Raw genomic sequence first — 26,299 nt, forward strand, 5'->3', positions numbered from 1 at the left:
ATTTATTGCATCTGTGGAAAACATTTTCCCCCACACAAGAACTTTGTAGATGCATACTACCCAGCTTCATCTTCATGATACTTCTGATATAATATGATAGGTTATTTATAACTCGCCTAATACACAGAGTTTTCTAAGCGCCGACCTGGGGATCCAACCTGTGTTTCTCTGTGCCGTCTTGCTTCCAAGGCGAGCACGTTGCCGCTGAGCTATCCTCCCTAGACATTTACTTGGGCACAAACTCAGGAGTTACTACAGATGTCAGCTAGTTACATCGGGTGATTTCATAAATCAAGTCCCTCACTCTACCAGCATCACATCTCTGCCTCCTGTGCCTACTGTTGCTGCCTGGCACTACCTGCTTGACAACCTCCATGTTTTTGCTCCATCTCCCCTTCCCTTTGCTACTTTGTTTTTGTCTGTCTCTCACTTTCTGACGCTCTGCCTCTCACCATTAAATGTTGCGATGCCACATTTTGCGGTGTGTTTCTCTGTCACCCTGGATCTCCCATCTCTGCATTCTATTGTTGCTTTTTCCCTCCTGTAGCTCGCTGTATCGGTTGATATAACTCTGCTTCCTCTCTCATGTCATCTCTCTGGCTATATCTGGTTCATCGGGTCTTGCCCATGGAAAAAAATACCTTTCTTCCCGATGTTTGTTGAGGAAAGGATTCTTTGGTACAAGCTATACCTTGCAATTAAAAAGGAAATGTTGAGAAACCCTTGCATGCCTCACTAAGAAAGTCTTAACTGGAGTACGTTGTGCATTTCTGAAGCCCTTATCTTCAAATGCAATAGTCTGGACACTGCTCTTAGACGAGCTTTCAAAATGACCTATGTATAAAATGTTATTGTAGCTTTTGCATATTTTGCTTGAAAACGTCTGCCCACCAGATAGTGCGCCAAAACACATTCACCTTTTAAAATATCCAATCACCATAACCTCTGACGTGTAAGAGCTCTGACTTCAAAAGCGATAGATACAGATTCTGCTCTCTGTGCCCCTTAACGAAAAGGGGAGTATGAAGGGGATCAATAACTAGGGTATAGAAGAGGCTAAAATGGGCACAATCATAGGTTTGGAAGGGGTTCAAATTGATATCGGGGATACGTGAAAGTTTCTTCACAGAGAGGCGGTAGAAAAGGAGTGAAGCCTTGGGGCACATCAAGGTGATAAACAGAGGGGTAATTAAGGGAAGGTGGGAGATAAAGCGTTTTGTTGGGGTGCTTGCGCAGGACTGCTGTTCAAGACTGGCGAAAACGTTTTCTTTGAAAAGGAAAACTGATTAATGGCTAAATATTTCAAATGAAAATATGTAAACAACGCAAAATAAGGGCAAACAAAACCCAAAATAAATCTGAGGTGAAATTCAAACATTGTAGAACTTTGAATCCTTGCTTACTGTGCTTTTGGGGGGCTCATCTTGACCGAAACACGTGTCTGGGTTGCTGATGGTACTCTTGTTCAGAGGAGAATTGCCTAGCATTTCAGTGCTGGCCTGTCCTTGTGGGTGGGACCAGAATGATATGCAAATGGTTATTTCTCCTCTGTGAAGGGTGCAGTGAGCTTAAACGCGGTTGTAGACCTGCCCGATTGGAGGAAATTCCATAGAATAGGTTGCATGAACCATGTTCATTCTCAGTAGGGGGACTCTCACACTCTTGATAACTTTTAACCAGTGTAATAACTTACATGCATGTGGGCCATATACCTTCCATCAAATCCCCAAATTTAGTAAAGAAAAATTACCTAGTATGAATTAATTGGCAATCAAATCTGCCTGCATAGCGTATTTCTTTCAGAAGAGGTGATAAACTGCGAGAGTCGGCGTAGCCTACAATGATTCCTTATGCGAATTCTGAATGAACATGCATGATGTTATGGTGTTTTTCAAAGTGCTTCATTTTATGTTTTCATGATGGTAGCTAACAGGAGGGAACTTGCAGGAAAGCGAGGTGGATCTGAGAGACGTTGATGAGTTATTTATTGCACAGGTGAAGTCTTTTACTCCATGAGGTGTCTAGTTCTCAGATATTGGCAATGTTGACCCTTCCCCCTTAAACAGCTATAAAGCTGGTTGGCAAATCCTCATCCACCTTTAGGTACGTTAGGGCTTCTATAGCCTACCTGTGTGGGCAGAAGTGGCTCTAGTAGTGCAGTGAGGAAGAATAGGAATTGGAGTATGGAGGTTTCCGGATTGGTGGTCTAGATTACCTTCCAGCCCTCCTTCTTTCTCCCAGTCCTACTCAATAAGGGAATAACAAGCAATGCAGGGAATATTGGATATTGCCAAACCATAATAATAGTGTCCGCTAACAATCATGCTGTGTCCAAAGCCATTCTTTAATGCAATTAAATGAGCAAATCTGTTGTCCATATAAGAAAATCCACAGAATCAAGAGTGGGTTTAGATACTCCCAGTTTGTATCATACAGTGTCTAGGGCGATATGGCCATATGGGCGATATGAAGCCCATATGGCCCCTCTGTAAATATCTCCTAAGACTTTCACTTTCAAGACCTCCCATGAGTTTGAGCTATCTCTTCTGGAGTGACCCTGAATAGTAGCTGGGAGTGCATTGTCTGATACCTTATATACTAAGGCAATAGCTAGTTTGATCCACCTGCTAAATGTTGAAGTAGTCTGCTTTTTTTTATCAACAGGCCTGCAAGCAAAAAATGGGGATTCCTACTGGCGTGAAGAACTGGTACAGTCACACTTTAACAATTCTACCAACATCGGGTGGATGAATGACGGAGGCCATTTCTTCCACACCCTTACATATTTAACAGAGCTCTACATTGGGTTTTATGAAGTGGGAGCTGCTTCTCAAAGTACTGTTATTGTGTGGGGTAGTAATTCTACTATAGGTTGAATGTGATTCTCAATAGAAAAGAATATAATGCGAAAAACTCAAATACTACCTGTCCAAAACAGAATGACTCAAAATAAGCATTGCCACAAATGTAAGCAGAGAAAACATATGCTGAAAAATAGAAGTCAAACATGCCCCCATTTATACATGAAAATTATGCCAAAAACGAACTGAATCCAAATCCAAACGTGCAAATAACATTCTGCAAATTGTACATTGACGCAACCGTTGTTCCATTAAATGAAGGCAACCTAGACTTGCTACCAGTTATGAACTGTAACTTTATGAATGGAAAATGGTGCAAATGCTGTGCTGTCCTCATATTGAAACATCTTAAATATGCAGCCAATCACAAAGGGCCCGATATCCAGACCAGTTACACATTTGCTTAAGTCTGGAAAACAAAATGGTGTCAGTATGAATTGGGCTCCTCGTATATTAAAATGTAGATGCAACTTGAACTTTCCATAGTAAGAGCTTGGACTAGATGAATATTTTAGAGAGTCATAGCAGAAAACTGGCTTTAACAAAATAAGAGTAAAATTAAGGGCAGATATTCCGAATGATCTCTGTAAATTGTAGAACACCCTAAAATATCAACTACTCAAAGATCCTTTCACAAGCCACACGATTCATCGTTCCATCCTCCAGGTTCCTCCTATGCTGCCATTCATAAGGACATGGCACCCTTGTGATTTAGGAGGAACGCATTATGGAATTTGGAAGGAACTACTCATATCATGCAGGCCTTTGCTTGGGTCAAGACATGATGTGTAGCAATGCTGGGCTCTCAGCTGCAGGGTTTAAGAACCATGTTTTTATGCTGTGATTTCTCAATCTAGACTAGAGTCTGTGACGAGCCAGGAATGAGAGGAGGACACAGTGAGCTCATGGTTTTAGCTATAAACTTTTATTCACAATAAAATGGGGTTGGAAAAGGCCTCACTATCCCCACTCAACCAAAACTAATGGTATGCCCAGTGTCAAGATCCAAAGCAAAATGTCCTATGTCCAAAATCCTATCCATGCCCTCATATTCTACAAAACAACTCTAATATGTGAAGGATAATGTCTTTGTCCTTGTAAGTGCCCAAACTTTCAGACTCAAAAGAAATGTATAACACCAACACAAATCTTCCCAATGGATAAAGGTCACAGTTGCAGGTGACTACTCCTTTCCCCAGGTTTCTTCTTTGAGGCACCTCAAATACCCAAGGTTATGAATTCTCCTTAGAGTTCATTGTTCAACAAAGTACTTGTATACAAGTCCCAACCCCGGAGGATACCTGGTGTACTCCCCTGCAAGGTTCTTTTCCACTTTGTTCAACTTTACTTTCAGACTTGATTTTGCCTGGTGTATTCCCCTGCCAGGACTAATTTATGTGATTGGATTTTCACACTGGCAAACTTAACTTTGGCCTGCTGTACTTCACTGTCGGGGCTTTTCATATGTATTTTTATTTTTTATTGTATTTGGTTTATTTACATCAAGTAAACCTTTTACATTCACTCCTTAAAAAAACAACTCCATCAATAAAACAACTGCGTCAATAAAAAAAAGAAAAAATACATCCAGTAAGAACATCTCCTTGGGTCTAGAGCGCAATTACCTTTTTCAATAAACTTCATACCTTCCAATACCAGGCTAACCCTGCCCCCCATCATAAACATTTCCCACCATTCCTCAGTTGACAGAGATTTTGATTGATCAAAAAACCCTCCTGGGTAGCACCATCTTACTTCTGTGAACGCACTACTTTCCATCATTAAATGGAATAACAATTAAATAACCCTCTTCTCTGCATTGTCTACGGGCAGCTTCTGTAATCTCCAGCTGTTTCCTCCTCAATTGGTTCTCTCTAGTAGGTAGTTTATTGAGGCGCGCTCTCATAAATAGATCTCAGAAATGAGCCGAAGGAAATTTCTGCAAATATCTGGGAATTTGGTTCAATTACCTGTTCTTCCAATCTGTTTGACTTCCTTGATATTTGGGTATTGATCCAGTCCCAGTTTTGCAGTTTCTTTTTAGCTTTCAATGAATTTTCTATAAGCATTTCAGTTGAAATATCATTATGCTTTAGTATCGCCTCACACTTCTCCTCCCAGTTCTTAAAGCATTCATCCCCTGTTTTTTTAACTTTCTCTCTTAGGATTTCTAGGGGTAGAGTGTCATCATTCATCATACATTCTCGGAACAGCGATGTTGTTTTCCAAGTTACGATGGACTCCATTGACTGGAGCCCCAGCTCAAATTGCATAGATGTCACTGGCAATGAGTTTGGAAGCCTTAAGACTTTCCTCCAGGAGCGCCCAAACTTTCCATGACAAACGTAACATTTTTTCAGCCCCATATGTTAGAATTTGGACCACCTTCTGTTTGTAGAAGGTGATTAGAGGGCGCATTGAGAAAGTTCTGTATTTCCTATGCAATGCTCTACCTTGTGCTGCAAGTTGTTTAGACTTACTACAAAGTTTTCCCAGATGAGCTTCATCATTCACTTTTCTGTTTAGCATTACTCCCAAGTATGTCATTGTTTCCACCTTCTCTAGATGCTCCCCTCCTATATATCATTGGTGAACATCTCTTTGTTTCCTTTGAGCCAGGGCCATAATCAAGATCTTGGATTTCTTAACATTAACCCAGAGACCGTTTGCCTCCAAATACCCTTGAAAGGCAGTCAGTCTCTGCTGCAGGCCTATTTGGGTTTGGTCAATGAAAACCAGGTTGTCTGCATCTAAAACCCAGGGGACTTGTACACCATTGACTTTCAGTGAAAAGGCCTGAACATGCTTCTGGTAGTCAACTAGATCAGCTATGTATTGGTTAAACAGAAAGGGGGCCAGTGGACACCCCTGCCTTAAGCGTGGGGATCTTGGCTGAAATTATTTGAATTGAGGTGTCCATGTATAGGGCTCTAGTCGCTTCCACCAGATATTTCAGCATTTCCTTTTGGTCTGTTTGTCCCAAAGTTTGTCCCTACTCATCCCATCAAACGCTTGCTCCAAATCCATCAATGCTATGTAAATGTATGAACCTGTCTCGATTGTTTTGAGCTTTAGCAGGCCCAACAAAATCGTTGCAAACAGTTTCCCTAGTGAGTCAAGGAGGGCAATAAGTTGGTAGTTCCGCGGATCCTCCCGATCTCCCTTCTTAAAGATCGGTACCACCACTGCTTCAATGCTTTACTCTTGATTGGACAGATCGTCCGGGCCAGCTGCTCTTGAAGTGCTCAGCCTTCCAATCATCATTTAACATCATCTCGCTCAATGTTAATTGCCCAACTCCCCCCTCTCCCAGGTTGCTGCCTTTATGTTGAGTATCAGACACCCTTTTCTCAAATAGTTTGGTATACAAACCTATCCATTTTGACTCAGATCTAGCTAATCATGAGGGCCTGCCCAGAGTCTCCGGCATTATTCAGCAGGCTCCACAGATTTCTTGTATTCGTCTTACAGATGGCTTTCAACATTTGCTCTGCATCAAACTGGGATCATTTGGCTTTAGATGCCAACAACTAGTTAGGATATTGATGCTTCCTTTTTTTTACTTGGGCAAGTACATTGACTGGATTTATTTCTTTAGCTTCCTACTGTGAGCTCTCAATTCTTTTTTGCCATCCTCACCTCCTTGTTAGTGGCATGTATCGGGTGGAACTCGGGCCTTCTAGACACACCCTGTTTTTCCATATAGCCCCTCAAAATCCAAACATAATCGACTTCACTAGGATGAGTCGACAAGTATTCATCAAAACTTGTCGATATCTTTGGGATTTCCCATGCTTTAATTCTAAGCCCATTCCGCCCGCCTGTTGGCTCGACTGGGATGGTCATATGTTGAGTCATCCTCCTTCCTGATATTTCCCAGTTCAGGGCCAACAGGTCATGGTCCCTTGGCTTCATCCTCATTTCAAATTTTACAATGGAGGATGCGATGTTCTCTGACACAAAGCAATAATCTAAACAGGCACTCAATGTCGCATTTCTCCAGGTCCTTGCCCCTGGCATATCGCCTATTGTTTGGCCGTTTAACATAGATATCATTGGAGCCCATTTCGTTCAGCCATCGTAACTCTTTTTCTCCCAGCGCGGTTTCATCTTTTACTACCCCCAAGTTGTCCAAATAATGCAGATTCAGGTCCCCACACACAATTATTTGCGGGGTCTCTCCTGCCATAAAAGCATTCTTAATCTGGGATGTAATGGAGTCCACAAAAGCAGCATCCGAGGGTACACTGGGGCTCCTGTACACATTCCATAGGATTATGGTAGTTTTAATGCCACCTAGGGCATGGATCTGCAACCTTTGGCTCTGCAGATGTTTTGGACTACAACACCCATGATCCCTCACCACTGACTATGCTGGTTAAGACTGATGGGGGTTGCAGTTCAAAACATCTGCAGAGCCAAAGGTTGCAGAGACCTGACCTAGGGGATATCTTTCCAGGGTTATCATTTTGACATATGGGCACAGGTTTTTAGATGAAGTTACTTTCAGGGCTCTACCCATTTTGACCAATGTTAGGAGACACGAAAAGCGCCGACCCAATTCTCCCTTACCAGCTTCGTTAAGGAAGACTGTATAGCCTTCGCAGATGGGTTTAGTAATTGTACCACTTGGATGTCATCTGTGGTAATTTTTCTCAATTTTGGGATGTGGTGCAATAGGACCATTACGTTCCTGCGATTTAGGTACAAGACATCCTTTGATTTATTAGACGCTCCAAATAGATCCGATTAGGATCCCTCTTGGTCCTTTGTTCCGAGCTCCTTAAGTCGAAGACTTGGCTCTCCACTTGCGACGTATTTTGCCTCCTGCTGGCTCCCTTAGTCATAGTCAGTCTCTGAGTATCCTTTTCGTCCCTCCAGATCTTTCAGGTCACCCTGCCTTATTTACTCCTTTTGTTCCACCCTATTCTTTTTCTTGATGTTTAACCTCTTTTCCTCCCATAGTCCTAAATAGGAGGAATTGTTCATCATGTGTTATCTCTATCCTCAACCGTTGGTCTTCTATCTGTTGCTTATTCTCCCCTTTGTTTGAGATCTGCAGGACTTGTCTATCAATTTCCGCCAAGTCTGTAGAGCTTACTGTCCTCCATTCCTCAGCTGCTTCTTCTCTTCTTCTTGTTCAATAATTTCAACACAGTCACTTAAACAAGAGTCCAACATTCCCCCTTGTAGATTGGCTCCCAACTGAGTCTGTACTATGTCCAAAGATTGACCGGCTTAGTTTTAGTGAGTTACTGCAGTTACTTCTTGATTGTCCTTTTTTTGCCGTTTCTCATTTGATGGTTTTATGGCGGGGGGAGGGGTTCTCAGGTTTCTCAGGAATGCCCGAGATCCATTCGATTTTCGTTTCTCTCCTTTTTTTCATGTTTTTTCAGATCTGGTCTGGGGGCTTTAGCCTGAGACCTAAGTTGCCCCCATAGGGATTTTGAGCTTTAGAATATCGGGAACACGTTCCCATCTGCATAATTTATCGGCCTCTCTTTTTGTTGTATATCAAGACCTTCCTTTAGGTTCCCATCTTGGTTGGGAGGTGGGTCATTTTCCCATCTTTTCTACCTCCAGCCGGGTTCTCAATTAAATCCTTATTCAAACTTCTCCTGGCATTTTGTAAATCTTTAAAGTTGTTCTCCATCCACTTACAGTCTTCTAGTACGGCTGTCATCAGAGTGGACTTGTCTAGCTCCTCATGTCTTGCTAAATTACATAGATGATTTTGCCATACTTGAGATGATTCAGCTTCTTTATCCAGGCGTTCCTGTACCTTTCCTACAAAGCCTTCCAAGTAGCTCATTTTAGACTGAGCCATTGCTATAAGCGTGGTTTGGTCTTTTAGCGTGTCATTAAGAGCTTCGTATAGTTTCCCAAAAGGTGCCAGTGACAGGGTAAGTGTTGCCATCAAAGTGTTTCGAAAATAGGCCAGATCTGTGGTATTTCGGGACCCTCCATGTCTTGCTTCGGCCTGGGAGTCCTGTTGGTATATCCTTTCATCAGTCGAAGCTGAGGTTAGACCACTCTTCATGTCTTCATCCCCCTGTCTCCGGGGGAGCCATTGATTGGCTTCTAGATTTTTACTCTCCTCTTGTCCCCTCTTCTAGCAAATTGATAATTTCATTTGGGCAGAATACCTCTTCATTTAGGATGTTTGCCTCATGATTTGGGCTTAGCCAAGAATCATTCCCTAGTTTGTCTCTCAGACTTGCTAGGCTGAGGCGTTTTTTGGTTTTCGAATCTTGCTGTTAGATTTAAAATGTCTTTTGATAGCCGAGCTACCAGCATTAGCAAATTAGATTCCTCTTGTCCCACCTGAATGGTGTTTGATTCAAACATACCTACCATTTCTGGCCGTTTGTTTTTCATCCAAGGTGCCCAGTACACCTGTGGGGGCTCTGTTCTTACCAGCACACTGGCCTTCTTTCTTCTTCAGTTCCTCCAAAACCTCCAAGTCCATTTGCATGGGTAACTCAGCCACAGAGTGATCAAAGGTCTCCCCAGTTAATAAGTCAATTCTTGGGAACTCTGCTCCTTCAGATTCCCTTTGAGGGGACCTGTCCTGGTTGTCCACATTTATAACAGCCGGGGTCGTGGAAGTGTCTATTTCATGTGTCAAGGGAAGGATTTCCATATCCCTCCAAGCGTCCTGTCGTTTGGATTGCAAATGTGTTCTAAAGCCCAAACCCGCCATGTCAGCACCTCGCTCCTTTAACCCTTGCACCTCTTCACCTTCAATTAAGTCTTCTTGGAAACCAGTCCTGCAGGGGTAGCGGTTTATCTTTAGCCCCGAGCCTCCGGCACTGGTTACAATGGATCTTGAAACAGGCGGCTTCCGACGGCCCCGGCACCGCGAACCAAACACTAAACATTCTGCTCACTCTGCCTCAGCTCTGCCAGAGAGAACAAACTTTGGTCTCAGTTGGGAGAAAAAGAAAATACACCAGCTGCTCACACAGTCCGTAGTTTGTAGTATGCAGAGTGCTCACTCCCACAGGGCTTTTCAGATGATTTACTTTATACAATAGCAAACGTGCTTCTGCCTTGTTTACACTCATGCCAGGGTTTTTCATCTGATTCACTTTATACAGTTGCAAACTTGCTTTTCTCTCACATTCATCTGACTTCCTTTTTTGGGTAATATTGAATTTAATTTTCTTTCTCATTCCCTTCATACACTCTTGTCTTTCTTTGTGTGTGTGTGTGTGTGTGTGTGTGTGTGTGTGCGTGCGCCTCCCTCTCTCTCCGGTTTCCCTCTGTGCAGTAGGAGATACCACTCCGATGTCCCGCCTCCAGCTTGGGGTCTTCACCCACTGGCTTCCACGTCCTTCACAGCTCGCGTTTTCCTCTGGGCTCTCGCACCGTGTTCCGAGGTGGTAAGGCTGCTTCCAGGTTCCCGTGGCCGCTAGGAAGTTTCTTTGTCCTTCCCTCTGTGTTTGCCACACAGTGAACCGGCCTCTGCAGTCCTCTGTCCCCTGCTTTCCTCCCGAGTCTGCCGGCACCACGGTCATCTTGGCGTCCTCACAGTCCCTTGGTCAACACAGAGCGAGTTCGGCTTTCCCAGGTAGCGTTCTCCTACTCCATGCTGGGTAAAGTCTGGGAATCTGCTGCTGTCTAGTGGAGGCAGCAGACATTCGTAGATGGAAATATTTCAGAATCAAAGGGAGTTCCCATCTAGGGAATGGGAAACTAATTCTGGGTCAGACATGCTGAACCCACTTAAGGAGGTGGGTGTCAAGGGACTGCATTTCCGCTCTCATGTACTTTTGATCCGGTTGAAGTTCCTAGCCTGGTTCTGGGGACCAACACAGTGGTGGCTCAGGGGGCCGGGGCGGTATGGACAGGATCTCTCCCGCCCACCCCCCCCCACCATTTCCCGTTCACATGGCAGGGACAATAAGTGCCTACACACAAGCCTGTTCTGGTGACCTGGGTTCTTCTCGCTCATTCAGTTAGAAAAGGCCAGCCCTAGAAGCCTTGACCAAATCAGGGCACTAATAATACACACCCTTACCAACTGAGGGAGCCTGAATTGGTCTCTGAGCAGATACAAAAGCTCTACTATATAAAGATAGCTTACCCCTTAAGGAAATTAATTTCCCTTCAGTCTGCAATGGTAGTGTGTGTTTAAATACAGTTTGAGCTTCACATGCTGCATCAGACTTTGTAGGACCCGCAGTGAACTCCGGAGCTCCGCAGAAATGATGTTGCAAGTCTGCTACTTCCGGAATGTTGCAAATACATTGCTGGAATCAGAGTTGCAGAAGCATTGTTCCCAGGCAAGATATTGCCCCACGCTGTGTAAACAATGTTTCAATTTCAATGTGTGTTTAATACAAAAACAGAAACCAAGCATTTGCATTGCAGACCCGTGGTTAAAGCCCCAACTATGGGAGAGGAGAATAAAGTTTAAAAGCACACAGCCCCAGTTGGTCATTGTGGGTTGCAGGAGATTTGCATTTGGAAAAGGCTGGAGACTGGTGAGCCTTGGAAGAAGAAGAGGGTGGGAGAAATGCAGAATGGGGAGGTGGCAGAGTAGAGTAGGAGGAGGTTGTGAGTGATTTGAGAATGTAAAGGATGTGGTGGTGACCGAGGAGGTGGTGAGTGTTCAAGGTAAATGACGAGGTAGTAACATCCAAAGAAAAGCGGGTGAAGGAGGAGGTGGTAATATCAGGTGAAGGGGGAGTTGCTGGAGGTTGATTTCTTTGCATGCAGCTTTGCACATTTACAGAACCAAGCGGAAAATGCAAGAGTAGAAGCGAGCAAAAATGTTGCTCTCCATTTTGTAAAAAAAATAAATAAAAAAAAATAGAGATCTGCCTGTAAATTACGCTTTTCATACAGCATTTACAATAAGTTCTTATGAAATGTGCCTGCTTTTTGTCAGGTGATATGTGTACGCGAATTTCACAGAAATCCAATAATTTGATGCCAGCTTGAAAATGCATGCTTTTGTTAAACCATATTGCCTTTTCAGCCAGAGGAAAAAGCATTACAGGAATGCTAATTCTGTCTTGTGCTCCTTTTTCCGCCTAAAAATGGCTCTACAATGCCTTTTGAGCATGAAAATAAGATGTTAATGGCTAACTCTTTACTTTTACACCTTAATTGTGTATTTGGGTCCCTTAGGCTGGTTAGCTGACCCAAGTCCGCCGAGACCCTAAAATACCCCACATGGCCAGATTAATTTTATGGGATCTATGCTCAAATCCCTCCCCAATACCTTCAAAATATCTACTGTGGCAATTGTTCAACCCTCCCACACTAACCCAGTTATTTTTCCCCAATCAGTCAATACGGGGAAAAAGGTAGTATTAGCTCAGAGATTAAATAATACCCACCTAACCATATTTCTGCCTGGGGTTGTCTTCTGTTTGGCAATTTTGTGGATCAACTTTCCAGTTCAGAATAACTATCACACGGGGACCTGATTATCTTCCCAACAAGTTAACCGGAGCAACAGGTCTATGGTTGGTTGGCTGTAATGGGCCACCCAAATGCCTTTTCGTTTGCAGGAACTATGGGCTTCTCACTTTCCAACTTTGTTTGCTCTGATCGAACTGGAGGTAAAGGATTTTGAGAGACTCTAGGTGGCGACAGAACTGAGGATCGAGGTACCACCAAGCTACTGTAGAACTCTAAATATCTTATACCTCAACGTTCTGGCTAAGAAGATCTTAGTGATGAAGGTTTAGGGCTCCGAAGACGACCGAGGCGAACAGACCCTTTTGGTGTTTAACCAGACTATGGTCGCCGCTCCATATCCTGCTTCGGGACTTCCAGGATCATCTTTACATCCAGCCCCAATACCACTTGGAGAAGATCACCAAGCCAGAGGGAAGCACATGGATGGGTGCTAGTTGGAAAGGAGATCCAGGCAGCTCATAATGGACAAAGATCTACCTTGCGGCACACTGGTGGACCCAGGGGACAGAGTCAAATTCAAGGGTACTTTGGGAGCGTTGACTCATGACCTTTGGATCACTGCATCACCACTTGAGACGGAGTAGAAAGAGATGCCTAATAAAATGGAGGAGTCCATAAACCCCTCGCCCCCTACTCTGAAGAAGGAGTATGTTTGGAAATAAAGGATGCCTTAAAGTGGACCACTAGCCAGACACCTAAGTGCAAGAGGTGATGTTGGGACTATACCTTGTGGTCAACCAGGGACTCCCTATCCAGTTACATTGTTGGCCCAGAGGAGACCAATGGGAGGAACATCCACCAGGTGTATGCAGGAATAAGTAAGACGTGGAGTACTGAAGGCTATCAACTCAACAGGAGAGAAGTGAAGATCCAGATTGTCATTGAGGCAACAAAGGTCCTGCTGTGTTCCCGAAAGAGAAGAGGGTTTGTCGAAGAGTTAATGTCCCCTCTGGAGTGCAGTAGATGAACATGATATTTCCTCCTATTCCAATAACTCTTGGAGGAATGGTTACAGAAGACCTGGCCTGCTTATGAACTGGAAGGTGACCAGGAAACCTATCCTTCTGACCCATCCCATAATGTCAAGTTAGTTATGAGCAGACTTGTCTTCTGGAGGACCCCCTCGCGAAACACATCTTCCTATATTACCAGCAAGCAAGGAATGTTATCAGTGGGTGAATGGTAGACCTGTAAGATGATCTGGGTAATTCAGAGATTGAGGCAGGTCCAATTTTCCAGACTAGCTCTACTCTCCTAGGACAGTCCAGAATTAGTTAGCTCCTTAGGGGCCTTATCACAAAGACCACCCACAAAGTGGCATGATTGAATTGAGGGTTGGTCAGTAAACCTTAGAAAGGAACCAGTAGGCCCAGGGTAGGTAGGTATATATAGTTAAAGCGCTACAAATTCCCGGGAGGATGGCTCAGTGGCAACGTGCTCGCCTTTGAAGCAAGATGACACAAGGCAACACTAGGTAATAAGCACATTACTATCATATCACTAAAGAGTCATCATAGCCCTACAGTCTTAATATCAGTTTTAACGTCTGATAACTATAGGAGCAATTATCAAGGGACCAAAAAGGTTTTAAAATGTCTGAATTTGAGGTGAATATCAAATGAACATAGATATGAACTGAGCATGTTCCTTGGCTTTTAAGCAACATGGTAAAGGAGCGGATGTCCCCACAACATTAATATTTTATCTTCAGGATTACTAGAAGATTAGATGATGCTGATCTGAGGTGCTAGCCTGGAATATAGTAGGAGAGACCACTGCAGATATATTGGGGTCCTTTGTTGGGAGCTTTATGAATCAAACACAAAGCTTTGAACTCGGTCTGTTTAACCACAAGCAACAAATGTAGATATTGAAGAGAGAAGATAGATGCTCTCTCTTAAATGAAACGGCAATCTAGCAGCAGCGTTTTAAATGTACTGGGGCCTGGTTATCTCCTTCTTGGGGGAGACCAAGATAGATAACATTGCAGTAATCCAGACGGATTGATGCAAAATCATTCATCAGTTGGATCCTGGCTGGAAAAATAGAATAATCCAAAAACCTTTTTAATGTTTTGAGTGGGAGAAAACATCTACTTGTGAGCTTGCTTGTTTGGCCATCCATGTGCAGATCAGAATCCAACCGTACACCAAGATTACTGACCAATTTTGATGAACAGGATCCTAAAGAAACCGGTCAGGGCCCATTGCACCCTGATGCACCCTGATGGTGTGGCAAAAGAATAATCGGGGATGGCAATCTGCTGGATCAAGCTATTTTTACAAATCCAAATTTTATTTTATTTTTGCACATTGAGTTGCAGTTGAATTGTGTTCATCCATATTCTAACCTGCTCCATACAGAGCTTGCAGCAGTCGGTTGGTTTATGATCAGCATCAACCAGCCAAGGAATGATCCGTCTGTCTGCTTACATCTAAAACATCATATTGAAACCACATATTAAATCAGCCAGACGTTTAATTTACAGATTGAATAGTAGTGGGCTTAAAGAGCAGCCCTGAGGAACTCTACAAGTGATAACTGTCTGACTGGATTGATATTGGTACTGATACTGTGAGGGTTTGATTGGTAAAATAGGATTTAACCCAACCCCAGGAGCTCCCCTTGGAACCATCTTTTATAGTCAACCTCAGAGAAAGTGGTGAATGGTGTCAAAAGCCATGGGGGGAGCTAATAAAACAACTAAGCCTGTCCCCCCCCTTAGTCTATCCAAACTCTTAGGTCATCTGAAGCTGCAAATACTACTGATTCAGTATTTTGACAATGTTGGCGAAAATGTCTGCAGCTGGGATGTTTCCGCCACTTCCAGAAGCTTTGTTATGTAGGGAAGCTGTTGAATGGGGCTATAATTTGCCAGAGATGATGGATCCAAAGAGGGCTTTTCAATCAGGGTGTGACCCCAATTTTAACAACTAGGTACAAATCTGGTAGTCAGCAAGTGATTAATACTTTTACTTATGTCTCAGGGACTCCTCAGCAAAAGAGTCAACAATATTTTGTTTGGCAGAGCTACCATTTTCTGCCAAACAAAATATTGTTGACTCTTTTGCTCAGGAGTCTCTGTAAGGGGCTAAAATCATGAGTTGCATCTGATAGTATCAATTTTCTCCTCGAAGGATTGCTCTAGCTCTTCATAGAAGGATTGAGAGGGCGTAAAAAAGGTTTTAAGACTAATGAGTTGCAAAGCTCTGAGAGTACCCTAAATAATTATTTGATCTATAAAATACTCATTCAGAGTAGTATCTTTTCTTAGACTATATCACATTGTGTAAGAGTGTAAATGTCTCGATGGAACAGGGCTACAGCCCCCACAGGAACAAGTACAAAACAGGTCTATGGACAAGGCGCGACCTGCTAGTCAAATTGGGAGTTGATCAGTTATTATGGAATAGTTATGTGGTTTCCTGTTGGGTAAATGCAAAGCCACCTTCAAGGCCCTGCCATCCCTAAAAGTCAAACCAGTGGGAAAGAGGAAAGAGAGTGGGGGGAGGGGGTGTATGTGAAGAAGTCTCCTGCCTAATTATGGGAACCACAAAGTCTGTTGCTCATGGATGTTGGGCCCAATGGTGGTATGGGGAAGGATTCCCTGGTCACCCCTACCTTTTGACCCTCTCGCATGGCAGGGGACAATTGCAGTGTCTCGGTACAGGTGAGCCCAGGGGGCCTGAAGTCTTTCATATCCCTCAGTTTGTTAGAGCAGGCCAGCTCCGGAAGAATTGACCCTACCCAAACCAGGGTAATAGTAATGCACTCCCTCTCCAACTGAAAGCGCTATAAGCGCTCTCAGCAGACCTGAAGTTCCAGCATTTAAAAAGATACCTTTCTCCTGAAGGGAAATCATTCCCTTTTAATCAACGATGGAAGCTTGTGTTTAGATACAGTTTCATCTTCACATCGGAGAAGTTTTCAGCTTCACATGGGAGAAGTTATTTTACAGGGTTAGTAGGATTCTTGGTGAACTCCAAAGGTCAGTCCACACAATGTTACAAGTTCACAACTTCCCGAACAGTGAGAATACATCACGGCAAGCAAAGCTGAACAAGCTTTGTTCTTTAGCAAGAGAATAGCATACTGGGGAAACATTGTTTAAATTTCACTATGTTCATAAATTATATGACAGCAACATCTTTATGCTGGATCACCTCTTTCCTAACTGGCAGAATCAAAGCCACAATCATGGCCCCTTACAAATCCAAGACTCGCCCACTGACCTGCCGAGTACGTCAGTGATCCACACCGTCACCTCTCCTCTTAAACATCTACATGCCACTTCTCTAGGGCCTCTTCAAACACTCTATCGTCACTATCTACAGCTTTGCAGATGACGCACAAATCTACAAACTTCAAAACATGCAGTAAACAAAACCCAAATATTTAAATACTTGGCTTACACAAGGGGGTGCATGGATGACTGCAATCAGACTAAAATTCAAGCCTTCTAAAACTGAAGTCATGCTCTGTAATACATTTCCTTCTAACACCATCTCAACCCCCTGGCCTGACTAGATAGGATCATGCACTATACCACCCTCCATGGTAAGGAATCTCCGAACTACTAGGTGCATTGCTCTCACTTTTGAACCACAAGGGAAGGCCATTGTAAAAAAACTGCTTTTTCCAACTATGCACTCTGCGCTGCATCATAACCTACTTTACATTCACCCACAGAACTATGACTGTAATATCTCTGGTACTATTAAGATTACACTATGCAAACAACCTCTATCATAGACTCCCGGAATACCTTTTGACAAAACCTCCTTACTGCCCATGAAACTCTGCAACACCCTACCTAGACCTCTCCCAATGGAGGAGACATGCCTCACATTTATGAAATAGCTCAAGACATGGTTTGTCAGCTTACCAAACTGGAGAAACCGCAATGAAACAAAAACCAGACAAGTTACTATCTGATCCCTCACCATGCAAAGTATACAGACAAAAGTTCTAGCATTCCTCGAAGACACACTACAATCAGACCATCCTACACAGCCTCCCAAGCTTGAACAACGCTTGTAATCCTCTCCCCTCACTTTAAGCAAGTGTGGGTGTCACAACTCCGATTTTAATTTCTCAATGCAAAAAGCCTTGAACACTGAAATAGAAATACTACTTTGAATACAAATTCTATATACCTCACCCCACATGAACCACTGAGGCTTTCAGTTAATAAGACATCCACCTTGTTGCTGATTTACTCCACTACAAGACACTGAAGCAAAACTCAATTCCTCTACTCAAAGGATTGTACGTCCAAGACCCAGGTAGCGACCTAACCTTAGCCACACTTCCTCCCATTTCTCTTTTCCCCTCAACTAACTTCTCACTATTACATTCTTGAAACCTTATACCTCACTCGCTCCCAATCAGACCACGCCCTAAGTGCAGTTTACTAGAAGTACCCCAACCCTTCTTCATCCTCTATCAATAAACAGAACTATCTCTGCCTGCCCTAATATATCCCCCTCCCAAGAGCAGAGTTCCCACATCAGCACACATGTAAAGGATACTTTGACCTGCATGTATAAACACGGTATTAAGTGAAAAGGACCTTTTAATTTTCGCTAAAATGAAAGACTGATTTAGAAAGACGGCACTGAGAATGCTCAAGCGGTCTTTCTAAATCTTAACTGTCACGCACGAGTCAGCGCAGGCAGGGGTGGACTCGCCCTTAGGGAATTCTAGAGATTTACCGGTAGGCCTCTGCATCCTGGGCCTCTTTTGTGTGGTAACCTAGTTTATTTTTTACATTTTCTGATAGGAAGCAACATAAAGCACCTTGACAAGGTTTCTCCCCAAGGGAAACTAAGGGACACCTTTGCATTACCCTGCAATGTGGGGGCCAGAAGTGTCCCCAAGCAGGCAGAAACATTAGAGTTGCGCCCCAGTGAGACCTGGGTGGCTCTCATTGGTCTGGAGAATTACAGAAATCTGCAAAAAATGACAAATATGCCTGAATCAACAAGGACACTCAATGCAATAAATTGCCCTTTTAATTTGGTAGTTTGTTATGCTTCTCAAAGTCCATTCTTGATTGCTTATATTGAAAACAAGCATTTTCTTCATGATGGGCCACCTGTAATAGGCCCCCTTCATCTTGGATCCTATGGTTGCCTTCCTAGCCAGAGACAGTTACATTGTGGTATGCCCTTCTGACATTTTCTCCTCTCTGATTAAAAGCCTTTTTTGCTGATACTTCATGTAATAAAGCTGCAAGGGCACAGCTGAAATGCAGCTGATACAGCCAGTTGAACCTAGTCAACAGTCCACATGTAACCAGAGAGACAAGTTGATAATCTTTATCTTTATTGATATTTGAAAGTATGGTAGATTTGTTCACACGTGTCAACTTCTAAAATAGTTAACCATGTTACCATAGTGGAGTTCACTGATTTAGATATAAAGTACTGCTTTCACACTCTTTCGTTTGCCACTACTCTTTGGGTAGGAAAACAGATTTAGCTGTTTGCTTATCTATTTGCAGTTCTCCAACATGGGGTCTGGCATGTATTCACATGCTCATGATTATTCCCTGTCGTCGGGCTGGGAATCCTTGGTAAAAAGAAAAATCAGTTTTGATTAAGCCTGAAAACTTAATTTCTCCCCTAAACCAATCATTCTGCCCCCATCCAGTGATGGTGATCTCCCTAAGATCCACCCCTGGTGGGTATTTTCAGATTTTTACTTCACATTTCAGTGTTGGGAGTACTCATCTTGCTATTCGAGCTTTTTGACTATTTCATGATTATTCAGATACATCTGTTCGTTTTCTCTCCAATGTTGCTCCTCCGTTGATCGGCTACTGGCAGTGGGGATCCATTGTCTGCAAAGATCTACTTCATAGCAGGTTCTTTCTTCAAGTTCGGAGGCCCAATGCTTTTGCCTACTTTGCACCTTCCACAATGTCTGAAGAGAAGAGGAGTCTCTTCAAGATATGTGCGAAATGTGGACTGGGGAATGTCTATTGAGAATCGGCACCTCAAGTGCTTGTATTGCCTACACCCAGACCATGATGAGGAAGGATGCGAGATTGGCCGTTGTTTTTTCGAGGAAGATTAAAAAGGACCGTTAGAGCAGGCTGGAGGTGTGGCTCAAGTTGGGGAAGGCCTCTGACTTGGCCTTCGCGAGTAGTCATGCCTCATCCAGGACCGGCCAGTCCCATGAGCTGGCTTCTTCTGAGAAGAGGTCGAGGTCCTTTGAGGATGCCCCTTCCCTGGGGGGGTCCAAAAGAAGGCCAAGCACCACGCTACAGATCCCTCTAGAGTCACTGTGGTTGCGTGACCCAGTTCGAGAAGGACACATTCCCCGTCTCAGTTCACGGTGAGCCTGCCAGTTAGGGGTGCTCCTTCTAAGGAAGTCCCTGACCCCTTTGAAGCTTCAATTGTCGTCCTCGGACAAGGCTACACAGGAGAGGTCCTTAGGTAGCTCATCGCGTCCACCGTCGACGGCACCATCTTCGACCACGACTTTGACGACTGCTTCGTCTTCCAGGACATCCACCTCGTCGACGACCATGATCCTGTCAATGACATCCAGGACATCCACTTTGTCGACGACTCCATTAACGACCATCACTATGTTGTCGAAAGGGTGACTTGCTACTTCCGGGGGTGTCCGACACCAAGTCGACAGCGACCCCGCAAGTGTCTTTGCCTCCACGGCCTCCGGCTACGGCGGCGGCTTCGTCGACGACCACGGCTGACGTGCCTGCTCAAGCGCCTATTAATTCTTTCCCTAAGGAGTCAGGTAGGACCAAGGAGCTACCACTGGCCACAGAGTTCTTGCCAAGGCAAGTGAGGATATCCCTGACAATGTTGAGGGATTCTCTGAGGGAGTCTGTTCAGATCTACACAAGCTCCAACGACAATTTACCCGAGGGCTACTACTCAGACCACGAAGTGGCCTGTGGGCCAGTGTCTATGGAGGGATCTCCGAGGGGCGAACCCGATTCATCATCTAGCCCAAGGAGGTGTTCCAGCTCGAAGCTGTTGCCGGCTGTTCCACTCACGCCTCAGCCACCACCTAGGAATATGTTGTTGGACATCCTTGCGACTCTCCACACGTTGGTGTTGGGGATTCAAAAAAGGCTGCCTGCTACTCCTTTAACTGTCCCTGTAAAGTCCTACAAGGCCGCCGGCTAGAACCCCTTCCAGACCAAAGGGTAAAGCAAGGAACCCTTCAGGCCCGAGACGTCAGCCGAAGCCACCACCGCACCGGCCTGTGACCCCTGTGGTGGAGGAGCGCCCACAGACACACACAGGAAACTGGTGCAGATTCGGATGCTACTGTGACGCATACCGATCAGTCAGATGACTATATCCCGGCAGACGGTAAGCTGCAGGGTGCCAATGAGCCCACCAGTGCCTCTCCACTGGGTGAGGTTGGTTCTTTTCATGCCATGATCTCAAGGGCTTCTGCTCTCTTCAACTTGGTACCAGAGGAGACGAGTAAAGAGGGGTTTCTCTCCTAACGCCGAGAATCCAGACCGTAATGTTGATCCCTCTGCTGAAGACACCAGCTACCACTCCCCCCAAGAGAGACAGGCTGTAGAAGTAGCACAGTGTCCCAGACTCGTCCCCCAGGTGCTTGAGGTGCCAGCCTTCTCCGGACACTGTGGTGTCTGCTGCCGCCCGGACGCTCTCATCGAATCCATCATCTTCGCCCATGGTGCCTCCAGACCGGAGGGGAAGAAGCTTGATGCAGTGAGGAAGTGCATCATTTACAATGCAGCCTCCACTGTCCAGGCCGCTAATGCCCTGGCCATCTTAGCCGGCTACGACAGGGAACCATGGTATGTGCTTGAGCCCATTCTCGGCTTCCTGCCAGAGGATAAGAAAGTCGAGGCACTTGCCCTGTTCCAGGAATGAGAGGTGGCCTTGGATCCTGCCATCACAGGGTGTCCCTTTGATGCCAAGCTGTCTGAAGGCCACCAACTTCAGGGCAGATGTCCAGTCCAAGGTGGTGGACATGCCCTTTGATGGGGACAATCTGTTTGGCAAGACTGTGGTCGCGTTTGTCCAGGCGATTACGACAAATACAGAAATGGCACGCTCACGGGGGACATTGCAGCAGAGGAGGTCGTCGTCCTTTCGGTCTTCAAGGGGGAAGTCCAGCAGGTCACCAAGGAGTAGAACACCCCCTTACCGTCAACCCTCCCATTCCACGGTCCAGGAGGCCTACCAGGGCCGTTCACAGGCCTATGGCAGCGAGGACAGCATCGTCGTCGCCACAGGCCAGGACGCTGATACCCAAGCAGGCCTGAACTGGCCCGTGGATCAAGGCCCCCACTTTCGCACCCTAGTCGGAAGCTGGTGGGGGAACATTTTCAACAAGTGGAAGAACATCACCACAGACAAATGGGTTCTGGACATTTACCAGGGGCACACCTTGGAACACCAACACAGGTGTCCTCCCATTCCTCCTGTGGCACGTCAAGAACTACATGTGGCTCACCTGCTGCAGGAGGTTCGAGCCATGTTAAGGAAAGGGGCAATAGAATCCGTCCCCCAGTGCCTCCGGGTGTACTCCTGATACTTTCTGGTATGAAAAAAGACAGTAGGGTGGTGGCCGATGCTGGTCTTAAAACGCCTCAACAAGTACTTGAAGTCCCCGAAGTTCAGTATGGTCAGATTTCAGCACAAGCTCGGCTAGCTGGAGGAAGGGGACTTCCTAGCAATGTTGGATCTGGTAGATGCTTCCTTTCACGTCCCCATCCACCAAAAACATTGGCAGTTTCTATGTTTTGTAGTCCAGGGGCAGCACTATCAGTTCAAAGTGTTGCCCTTTGGCCTAAAATCAGCCCCACAGTGTTCAAGAAGTGCTTGGGTCCGGTGGCGGTCCATCTACGTCTCAAGGGCATCCACGTCTTCGCTTATCTGGATGACTGGCTCATCTGCTCCTGCTCTCATGCACTGGCAAACGAGCAGACGACTGAGACCATTCGTCTGCTGACAGAGCTCTGATTCTCCATGAATTATCCGAAGTTCTGCGTGGAGCAATTGCAGAACGCTCTGTTCCTGGGTATCTGTTTTAACACGGTTGCATGGTTGCCTATCCCCTCGGAGGAGAGGGTGATGGCTGTCCTGGGGAACTGTGAAGTGTTTCAATTTATGGACGTAGCACAACAGCGTAGGGGAAGCTCCGGCCTTGGCTAGGACCTTCTTACATTCCAGCTTCAGGGAATAATGCCCAAACTCTAGGGCTGCAGGAGCCAGGCCGTGAGGCTCAGCGACGCCGGGTCATGGTGCAGCATCGCCCCGTCTTCCCTGGTGAGCGGGAAGTGGAGGCAGCCGGATGGACACAGCAGGTGCTGCGGGCCCACCCCACCTTTATGCCAAAGGTTCCTTCAGAATTCCACCTCAACAAGCCTTTGGTTCTACCAGTCTTCTTCCCGAACGCTTCCACGCCGGCGGAAAGGACGTTGCATTTGCTGGACGTTGCTCATGCCTTGATGTTTTATGTGGCACACATGAAGGAGTTTCACAAGACATCTCGACTCTCTGTGAATTTTGGACCTGTGAATTATGGGAAGGCCCTGTCTAAGGCTTCCATATCCAGGTGGCTCTCCAGCTGCATCATGCACTTTCACTGTCTTGCCAACAGACCTCTTCCAGGTCGGCCGAGAGCCCATTCCATCAGAGCCATCACAGTGACAACAGCGTTTCTCTAGGGTGTTCCCCTGCTCGACATCTGCAGGGCTGCTACTTGAAGGTCCACCCACACCTTCATGAGATTCTACTGCGTCAACTGGGATTGCAGGGAGGAGTGCCAGGTCGGCCAAGCAGTGCTACGCAACCTGTTTATTTGAGGTGAGTCTGTTCCAGGGATAAGGATATTGCTTCTGTTGATCCTTGCCACATCCGTGGTTGTGTATATGTAGTGCTGTATTCTATTCGTGAGCATGTGAATCCTTGCTGGAGAAGGAATATGTTACTTACCTGTAACTCCTGTTTCTCCAGCATTGGTCTGGGATGGATTCATATGCAAACCCTCCCCCATTTCCTTCTGTTGTTCTTCTTGGTTCATACTGCCACTTTACATGCTTTACCAAATCTGAAGATGGCCACCAGGGGTGGAGTTTAGGGAGACAACTGTCATTTGATGGGGGCAGTATGAACCAAAGGACAGTGATTGGTTTAGAGGAGAAATGCAGTTTTCAGGCTAACGTGAAACTGCATTTTGTTTTGCTGAGGATTCCCAGCCTGACGACAGGGAATATTCATGACCATCTGAACCCATGCCAGACCCATGCTGGAGAACAGCAGTTACAGGTAAATAACGTATTCCTTATTCTCATTTGTACTCTAGCTTCCTTTGAGAGTGGATCATGCTCATTTTACAAATATTTGAAAATCGGGGTATTTTTTCAACTCTCCTTGAAAAGATACATTCATTGAAGAGGGACAAGGAAACTTATTGCATGTGTTTGGGACCTGCACTAGCTTTTGCCCTATTAGGAAATGTCATGAATTGGTAGGCAGTAGGAGGAGATACCCAAGAGATGAGGGCTGAAGTGAAACGGGAGTGGTGAATGCAAAGATTGGTGGAAAGTGCAATGGAAATAATTAGTAAGCAAGAGATACTAGGCCTGAGAGCACAATTTCTGAGTCGGGATATGGTGGGGGTGCAGGGAGAAGTGAGTGTCAGAATTACCAGTGACGAACAATGAAAGAACCATATGTGAGCATTCTAAGTAAGAGAAAGTGAGACACCAAAGTTAAAAAAAAAAGACTGTGCAAGAGAATGTCCACAGCAAGGAGTATAAAGCAAAGTGCAAAGTAGTGAGGGGTGCCGGAAAGGGACAACAGAGCATGACTAAGCAGCGAGACACTAACGCAGTTTGTTTCTGAGAAGAAATATTAGAGCGGAAAGTGGAAGTAGGATGCCAGAAATTAAAAAGAATGAGGCGATACCAAAAGAGAAAAATTAAAGGGGTTGGAGGGGATTGAAATATCAGAGGAGGTAAAGGCTAGTAAATAAATGGATCAAAGTAAATGCAAACCTTGCAGACCGAAGTGTTTTGATAATGGGAGATACCTTCGGCAGATGTTACTTTTGATTTGCTGCACTTTTTACTGGTAGCCATCATGGCTTTCTTTCACCATGTGAATAATAAGTTTGTAAAGCTGCGTCCAGTATTAATTCAATGAAGTGTACTGATATTGTTAAAGCACTCGTCTTCTGCATAGTCAAGACTGACAAGCTGTCACCTTTGCAGCTCTATTTGCATCCTTAACCAAAATCACCTGTACCAATTATTCTCAATTTCGAAGCTGAATGCCAGAAAATGTCCCTTTTGCAAGAGGAGAACGAGGCTTTGCGTCAGAAGGTAAGCTCGGCTACCATTAAGTTCTGAAGCTGAAATTTATTTTAGGTGTCCTGTTTTGCGTAGGGATTGCTCATGCTGGAGATTTAGTTTGCTTTTACTTTTAATTATGTGAGATGGTTTCTCTTGTAATCCTTTGTCTGAAGAGGAGCAAGCTCTATATATATTTTGCCTTGCTGCAATTGCACTGATGTTAATGTAATTTGTACTTGGAGCGCTGGATGGCTCCACTTGTTTACCTCCGATGAACCAACATTTGACCTGACTTTGATGGGTGTTATTACTATGTATTAACTTTACCAACAGACTTTGATTTGGAATGCTCTTTTAATGCACTGTTGTTATTGATTCTCGTACAACACAATTTTTGCCAATGCATGCATTTTCATGGGTTTATGGCATTCGGGGACCCTGAAGGGAGAAGCTGGATTGGTTTTGCCTGTAAAGTTAATATGAGCAGAGTGAGAAGAACAAGGCAGCTGTTGCTGCTTGCATAGTGGAAGAATGTAGAATTTGTGAGCTGGCATTTTTCTAGGCATTGTGATGAATCCTATGAAGTTCTCACGAAAACCTCCTCTCAGGTGGCCAGGGAAAGGCTGATGCTTCCTGATCCTGACCTTGGAAGCAGTGTTAGCCAGGACGATCACATGGGAGGAGATGGGCCCCAGGGAAACAGGAGGACTTCATGGGATGAAATGCAGTACTTGTCTACCTCCAGGAAGGGGATATCATTAATGCCAGTACATGTAATGGCATGTTGTCAAAAGAGAATGGGTACTCCCTAAAGTTAATGATAACAATTTGAGGGAAGACCATTATAACCGGTCATGTATTAGCTTGAGAAAAGCTCTGACCAAAATGGCAACATTCCCAGAAATGGGAAATCCTAGGAGTCTAAGGAAAAGCATTCAGGGGTCTTTTAAAATGACCAATCTGAAACTGGAAAAACTTCAATCCTCTGTAAAACCAAATATATCTTTTTATCCTTGTGAAACTCATTTAAGGAATATGCCTGAGGAGGAAAAGGCACTTGGTAGGGAAAATACTGTTGAGACTGACATTTGTAGTTGGGATTTCAAGTCCCAGAATTCCCAGAGTACTGGGACGAAGAAGAGGGTTCCAGAGGCACAAGGTTGCAGAGTGCAGCCCATTAGGGTTAATGACCCACACCTGAGGATGGCTGAGAGGCATAAAAGGCCCCCTCAGGTGCAGGCAATTAGACCACAGTGGAAGGCTGCAAGGTAGCAGCAGCAGCAGCAGCAGCAGCAGCAGCAGCAGCAGCAGCAGCAGCAGTAGCAGTAGCAGTAGTAGTTTGTGGAGAAGTTGTGGAACCTCGACCAGGATGCCTGGAGCAGAGTAGCAAGAGAAATTAATGCCGGTCCTGAGAGAGTCGTATGGGCTCGAGATTTCAGCTGCAGAGGTCGCGCAGCTGAAATCGCACCCTTTGATAACTTTCCCTATTGGAAAGCGTTCCGCTGTGGCAGCCCAGCACTAGACCGCTGGGGAGGTTTCAGCTGCAGAGGTCGTGCAGCGGAAAGCGTTTCTTTCTGTGACTTTCCACATGGTGAAGCGTTCGCCGGTGGCAGGTGAGCACCGGATTGTTGGGGAAGCCGCAAGGACTCTGGAAGTAGCAGACGCAAGATGTGGGAACCCGTGC

General features: G+C 45.1%; 1 protein-coding gene across 2 annotated transcripts in view; it reads left to right on the plus strand.

The window, feature by feature from the left end:
• Positions 1-26,299, plus strand: part of WDR91 (WD repeat domain 91) — an 832,764-nt gene that overhangs the window by 98,470 nt on the left and 707,995 nt on the right. The window contains exon 5 of one of the 2 annotated variants that reach the window (XM_069628780.1): positions 24,563-24,645. In XM_069628780.1, the coding sequence (XP_069484881.1) occupies positions 24,563-24,645 (83 nt within the window). Of the gene's footprint in view, positions 1-24,561; positions 24,646-26,299 lie in introns of both variants that reach the window. The other variant, XM_069628779.1, reaches the window with a different exon arrangement.

Source organism: Ambystoma mexicanum, chromosome 12 (genome assembly GCF_040938575.1).
Source record: "Ambystoma mexicanum isolate Mex_15411 chromosome 12, UKY_AmexF1_1, whole genome shotgun sequence".
NCBI lineage: Eukaryota > Metazoa > Chordata > Amphibia > Caudata > Ambystomatidae > Ambystoma > Ambystoma mexicanum.